Source organism: Nannobrachium achirus, assembly GCF_963921795.1.
Source record: "Nannobrachium achirus genome assembly, chromosome: 23".
Lineage (NCBI taxonomy): Eukaryota > Metazoa > Chordata > Actinopteri > Myctophiformes > Myctophidae > Nannobrachium > Nannobrachium achirus.
Window position 1 is genome coordinate 23,598,876 of NC_137830.1, and position 7,594 is coordinate 23,606,469.

Genomic DNA, 7,594 nt, shown 5'->3' on the forward strand with positions numbered 1-7,594 from the left:
ACACACACACACACACACACACACACACATACCAGCAAAGCTGTATAGGTGTGTACACCCACACAGCTGCATGTCTTTAATTGGTTCATATTCCAGGTGACTTCCTGAAGACTCTAGAGGACCCAGACCTGAATGTTCGGCGCGTCGCCTTGGTAACGTTCAACTCAGCAGCCCATAATAAGCCCAGTCTGATCCGAGAGCTTCTGGATACAGTTTTACCACATCTTTATAATGAGACCAAAGTCAGGAAAGAACTCATAAGAGAGGTATTGTTATTATTATTAATATTTGTTGTTGTTGTAGTTCGTATTGCAGTGGTATTACTATTGTTCTTGTTTCTTCTTTTTACGGCATGGCAGAAAGACATACATCGGTCTGGTCTGGCATCTCAAAAGTAGACTGCACCAAATCTATTCACCGAATAACCTCAACCTGGGTATTTTGGGGTAAATCGGATATACCCCAGCATACCCCGATCGGCTTGACTGGTGGCCAGATGGGTAGGCTGCGAACACTTTCAAGATTTTCAAGTGGGCTCTGATCCAGATAAGCTTGGGAACCACTGCTCTAGTGCTGCCCTTAGGCCAAAATATCCACTTGCACTAAGGTATCTCAAACTATAATTGGCCGATTGCCATAAAATGTGTAATTGCATTGCGTTGGTGGAGTGCAGACTACACTCAAAGTAGTAGTCTGCATATCAGGTTTGATCTTGATAGTGATGCTTCAATCAAATGTATATTTCCTAGTACAACAGAGTTGCTTGCACACAACAAGCTCAGTATTATCTTGGCAAGTGAAACGTTGCACAATCAAACATGAATTAAGTGGTATCCTTTTGTAGTTTGCAGCCACCATTTAGCTTACAGTTGCCTAGGAACTGACAACATGGTTGTTTGTATCTACTGTATGTTTGCATTCCTCAACTTGCCTTCAATTTGAAACTTTACATTTCTAGTTTCTCCTAGAACAGCACTGTTCAACCTGCAGCATGTCTATGCGGCCCGTCATGTGGACAATCATTTCTGATTTTTCTCTAAAACCGTTATAGGAAACATATTTTTGTCTTGTTTTGTTTTATACAAGACTCTTTTTTTTGGGCTATTTTGTTTGTTCCAAAAGAAGAAACTTCATCATTTCGTCATTAATCATTCCATGACAATCTTTTTGTTCAATGAGGTTTGACCTTATAGATGGAAATTTGGCTGTTTTCTGTTTCCTTAATCTTTTAGACTCCTCATGTAGTGTGTTTCAAAATCATTGTCTAAACGTCCAAAATAGAACCGTAATTTTTTAGCTTACATTAAAAATTACCCTTTCTGATCTGTCAGTTGCAACAATGCAACATATTTCTGCCTGTATTACTTGATGCCATCAACATATCTTTGTGATTGTGTGTGCAGGTGGAGATGGGACCATTCAAACACACGGTGGATGATGGTTTGGATTTGAGGAAAGCAGCGTTCGAGTGCATGTACACTCTGTTGGACAGCTGTCTGGACAGACTGGACATCTTCACATTCCTCAACCATGTAGAGGACGGACTCAAAGACCACTATGACATCAAGGTACACACACTGGTGTTTTAACCCTTCTTGTGCCGATCCCGAACAAGTTTGGCTTTTTTTCAATACAATACAATATTTTTTTTGCTATTTTACTTACCCTGAGCTGCATTGAGATGTGGGTGGTCCTGGCTCGTCCTACGCTTTCCAACGACCGATTCTAGATGGTCCGACGATTTATTCCATTGAAAATGGTCTAGAATAAAGTTTAGAGCCCCCCAAAACAAACTCAATCTATACTGTCGGCGGCGCGACGTATTCCGGGGTGCCGATCCCGAACTAGTCCGGCTTTTTTAATAAAATGAATTAATTAATCGGAGGCCTCAGCGAAGCCTCCGTTTAAATTTTGATCCAGTCCGCCGACCAAGGTCATTTTCCACCGGCCCGTAATCGGGTAACGCCGCCGCATCGCGCCGCCTAATCCAATACATTCTCACATCTTTAGAGAGCATTTTCTCTGAACTGTGTTCCTATGCTAGCAGAAACGTTTTATTTACGGCTAAATCGCCGCAAATCGGGCTTCTAATATGAGTGATAGCCTATAGCCATCTGTTAGCTCTCTTCCTCCGGGTGATTTTCATTCCACTGGTCACCGTGTTATGAAACGCCACTGCTTCGTGGCTGCCTGTATGTAACAGCGGTGGGCTATGAGATTATCTCTGGCACTCTGGCGCCCTCTTGTGGCCTTGGCACACAACTTAAACTGTCATGTAGGATTTAACCACTTTCAACCTGCCGTCCTATTTGGAAAAAAGCTCACAATGCGTTGATATGATATGGTGTGTTGTGAGCGTTTTTTTTTCTTTTTTTTTTACAAGGGTTCATATTTTAGATAGTCATTAGATAAAAGAAAAGATGAGTGTTAAAATATTTTCATTTACTTCTTTCTATTGTTTTAGAAATAAGTATTTTTAGACAGAATAAGCCCATTCCCTAGATGCACTGCAATCTTTCAATGGCAGATGTGACTTATGGGGGCTGGTGTAAATGGTAACAAAGAAATTGCCAGCTTATTGTGTCTAAAAAGACATATTTAGCCCCCACCCACTGAAATCAAAATACTAAAATCGCTAAAACAATAGAAGGCAGTAAATGAAAACATTTTAACACTCATCTTTTCTTTTCCAGAGATCTTGAAGTTGTGTGAATGTCAGCCTCTGGGGGGTATTTATATGCAAATATTGTGGCCAATGGCATGGTAATACTAAACAATAGGATTTAATGGTGATGTTAATGTGAAAAAAGAACAGGAAAACTAATTATAACATTTTTTAAAAAATGATTTAAAAAATGTTGCCAAAAAGCATTGTTGGGCTTTGCAGGGTTAACTTGACATCACAATAGCTAATATAAATGGTAAGATATTTAGTAGTTATTAATATTCCTATAACACTGTGGTACTAAATATCAACCCTCATAGAATGCCAATCAGCAGACTGTTGTATAATTATTAAAAAGAATGAATAATACTAATGAATGTTTGTTTGTAGATGTTGACGTTCCTCATGCTGGCTCGACTCTCGTCTCTGTGTCCGAGTGCTGTTCTCCAGAGATTGGACAGACTGGTAGAGCCTCTACGAGCTACATGCACAACCAAGGTACGCCTGCACGCAGACTCATTGGTGTTTTAGTTCAGTGGTTCCCCAACCTGTGGGTCGGGACCCCCAGGGGGCTCCCCAGATGATTTTGGAGTGATCGCCTCACTGGCCGCTTGCTCGAGTTGCTTTGGTTCGTTGTCTGTCTCTCTTTTTCTCTCTCACCTTGAACCCTACAAATGGATTTAACAAGTTACAAGACTTAGTCTTCATGCAACAACACATAAGGTTTGGAAAGGATTGCTGATGCAACGTGTTGCACTTGTAGATTAGATTAGCTGTGTTTTTTTCACGCGGCACCATAAACGATGGATGACCAGACTCGCTGCTCCTTAAAACACTTTTAATCATCACACAACGACAAGAAACTATTAACTAATGATGCAGCTCTTTGAGTTGGTAAAGCTTCCAACGACTCCTGTTCTCCAGACCGGACTTATATCAAAACCACACAGCCTAATTAAAAATAAGCTATAGAATAAAATAAGTTTGAACCATGAATAGCAAGAGATTAGCAAGAGATAGCAAGAGATTTCTCAGCACCCGCGGCCGTATAGGCTGGAGAAAGAAAGAGACTTCTGTTTTCTGTGTTTGGCTTAATATACATTCGAATGCAATATGGATTCTAACCTAATAATTAATCCCCTTAATATGCAAGGTGAAGCTTTCAATCCCAAATACAATGCTTTAACTGTTAATATTGTCCCGTGTAAAAAGCTGTGGGGATGTGCATATGCTACATCTTCAAACTAAAATTAACACATTTTTAGTAACTAGAAGTTTGTTTCCCTAGTGTAAACCAAACAATGTCCAATGAATCCTGATCATATCTAAAGTAAATATGTGTGTCATATCTAAATGTCTTATCTACATATAATCATCAAAATATCTGTCATATATAAATATCTGTATCACATAAATATCTATCCAAATGAACCGACAGTAAGCTATAGCAATAACGACCTTATTAACACATTGACCGCCATTTTAACATACCTCCGTACTCCCACCTGCCATTCGTCTCCATAGACTTCCATGTAATTGGGTGTGCACGGATCATGCACACCCATGCCTAGATAATGCACCACGTGTGTCCACATTGCTCACAGCTTTCAAACAAAAAAATCCGAATGGAAATCCGTTCAGGCATTCATGAGATAACAGCCACTATGTTTAACAAAGATGGCTGCCAAAATGGCTGCCATGCTTGAAAGATGGGGTTGCTATGGGGGTTAAACATGCAATTTCGCGATTGCTATCATGCCTACTCCATTTTTTGGGGTCCAAAATTTTGAATTTTTTTTTTTTTATTTTTTTTTATTTTTTTTATTCTCGGGACTATCGGGCCTGGCGGGGAAAGACATTGGAATAATCTCGGGACTATCGGGCCTGGCAGGGAATGAGTTAATCAAATGTTTCAATTATTTCGTTATTTACTGTAGTTACTGTATCTCGTGTGTGTGTGTGTAGGTGAAGGCCAACTCGGTGAAGCAGGAGTTTGAGAAGCAGGATGAGTTGAAGCGCAGTGCGATGCGAGCTGTCGTGTCGCTGCTCTCCATCCCAGAGGCGGAGAAATCTCCTCTTATGTCAGAGTTCCAGACACAGATCTCATCCAATCAGGAGCTGGCCGCAATATTTGACTCCATCCAGAGAGACTCCAGTTCGGCCAACATGGAGTCCATGGACACCAGCTAAGAAGACCACGTTAACCATGATGCAACACGGCACCACAGAGCTGCTGGAAGCCCCTCCCCCTGCAGCATGTAACCATGACGACACACTGTACACCACACACACACACACACACACACACACACACTCGCTCACACACTTTCACACACGTATGTGTGTAGTACTTAAACACACGCCCTCTCCTAGCGAGCGATCGTTACCCATGATGCATTGCACTGAAAAAGCAGTTAGAAGGGGAGAATTCACCAGAACGAGAAACAACCGACAGAGTAAAAGACTTTGACAAATAAAGACAAAACTATAAAAAAAAAACAAATATAATTCCTTGTGAGGCTTGGAAGCTCCTCCCACTTTCTTATTTTGTTTTCTGATTGGTCGATCTTCTTGTACATCCTTCTTGTTTTTTTTTGTTTTTTTTTTCAAGGTTTTGTTTATTCCAGCGGTACTGCCGCCTGATTGGCTGCTGAATGACTGACAGTTGGCATAAGATCAAATCAATAGAATGCTTGACATGACTGTGGTGGGGGCGGGGTTTTGTCATTTGTGGACCAATCCGCTCTTTAGTTTCCCATGTTAAAGGAGAATTTCTGGGGGAAACGATGTTCCTACCTTTTAAAACTATCTTTTAGAAGCTTCCAGGATGTTCCTGCAGTTGTTTGTTCAGAAGAAGAAATATACTGTAGTAAATCTTTGTCCTAGCCGACCTACCCAAACATGGCTTAAAACGGGAACTATTGGATCGATTGTTAGTCCATTTTTCTTTTCTTTTTTTTCTGGCTTCAAAGTATTTTCTCACTACACATCAGTCGCCGACACTGTTCGCAACACATACTTCTCCAGGGGCGTGCCATTGTTGTTGTGAAAACGCTGAACTGAAATCTCTCCCAACCGCGAGACGGCCCTTCCGTGTCCCATCCACTGCATTGGAGAAGATAGAGAGAGGAGGGAGGGATAGAGCGACCCTGGAGAAGTAATGGCTTGTATGTGTTGCTAAGTGTCTGCGACTGATGTGTAGCGAGAAAATGGACTTTGAAGCCAGGAAAAAGAAACGGTCCAATAGTTGCCCTTTTAAGCCCTGTTGGGTAGGACGGCTCAGACTAAAATGGACTACATTTCTTCTTTGGAACAAACAACTGCTGAAACATCCTGGAAGCTTCTAAAATATACTTTTAAAAGGTAGAAACATTGTTTTCCCCCGAAATTCGCCTTTTACGTTAAGGCCTGATGATGTAAGGCCAATGTTAACATGGAGCTGATAATGTTTAGATCACAAAGATCCACTGTTGTTTTTCTCCAAAAAGAAATTGAATAAAGACGTTCATTCTGCCTGCCTTCATAAAACCTGTCTCCCTTTCTGTCTGACTGCCCTTCATAAACCTTTAAACACAATAGTCTACAGAGCACTCCAGTTAGTTTTTGTCTCTGTTGTCCACCATATTGGATATGAAATTAAACTGAGTTTGTCGCTGTTTGAAAGCTTAAATTCAAAACCACAATCCATAAGTTGTATACCGCTTATCTCCATAAAACTTAAACTTTTAGTTTGTTGAGCGGTGCCTCAGCGCTCCAACACTTGACAGAATGTGTATGTCGGAAATTAATGGACAACACAAAAATTCATACACATACATACTGTGTGTGTGTGTGTGTATATAGCTCTTAATGACATTTTATGTACTTAAAGGCACCGCTCACTTACCATTGGGTGTGATTTATTTATTTGTAAATTAAACCGTGTTGCACACAATTACACAATGGCTGATCCCCAAGCTCAAGGGGAATCGCATTTTTTTGTGATTTTGGACTTGAGGCTCCCATCCATCTCTGAGAAAAAGCCATTTTAGTATGTAAATGTTGAGACTATTATGTGGCTTGTGGCGATCAGGTCCAATATTTAGTTCAGTGACCATGAAGCTAAATGGTTCAGAAGCTGTGTTCACGTTCACTCTCCCATTGGAATGCCTCTTGCCTCCTAAAAAAGTGTCCACCTACTTCACGCAGATATGGGAAGTAAACCGGAGATGGCGGCAGTGGCTCAGGGGTAGAGTCTTAGAACACGGATGACTCCCGAAGGATTCCCAGTTCCATCCCGGGTTCTCCCAGGTTTGTGTCGAGGAGTCCTTGAGCAAGACTCTGAACCCCTAGTTGCTCCTGGTGAGCAGGTTGGTGCCTTGCATGGTTTCCTTTGCCATCGGTGTATGAATGTGTGTATGAATGTAATGCACCTTGGATAAAGGCGCTATATAAATTGACCATTTATGGCGTATCTTGCTATTTCCGTCTTGGATAGAGAGACCACCCACTGCAAATGTACTATTATCAGGTGATAAGCCCTTTTCATATTATTTTGAGCTCTCGTAGTGACAGGGACTATATACTGTATAAGGACAGCTATGTTGGTGAGTGAGCCTATGAGTATGACCTTTCCTGTTGCTCCAGTCTTTGGCCAAAATGTTCTGCTTATTTGTGATTTCATTGGGGAAAATATTCATCATCGGCCATGATTCAAAATGATTAGGATTTGGGTCTTCAGGTGGGTGTAGAGGCTGACCCTTGATCCACAGTCTCTGTTGCAATGAGAGCATAATGTAAGTAGTTGTCATGCTATTGTTTGTGTGAGGAGCTGTTTGGTTCATGGTGGATCTCTCTTTTCTCTGTTGCCTTTGCTCATGCGGAAGGTTAGAGGTACATTTCTAGCTAGCGACCAGACTGCTCCACAGGTCTCTCTCAGGCCTCCGCCCA

General features: G+C 41.3%; 1 protein-coding gene across 1 annotated transcript in view; it reads left to right on the plus strand.

Annotated features, from left to right (window-relative positions):
* cand1 (cullin-associated and neddylation-dissociated 1) overlaps positions 1–6,183 on the plus strand; it is a 29,104-nt gene extending 22,921 nt beyond the window's left edge. The window contains exons 23-26 of the mRNA XM_080754487.1: positions 97–266; positions 1,404–1,568; positions 3,056–3,163; positions 4,631–6,183. Coding sequence (XP_080610613.1) covers positions 97–266; positions 1,404–1,568; positions 3,056–3,163; positions 4,631–4,855 — 668 coding nt within the window. The 3' untranslated portion in view covers positions 4,856–6,183. The remainder of the gene's footprint in view (positions 1–96; positions 267–1,403; positions 1,569–3,055; positions 3,164–4,630) is intronic.
* Positions 6,184–7,594: the final 1,411 nt, after the last annotated feature.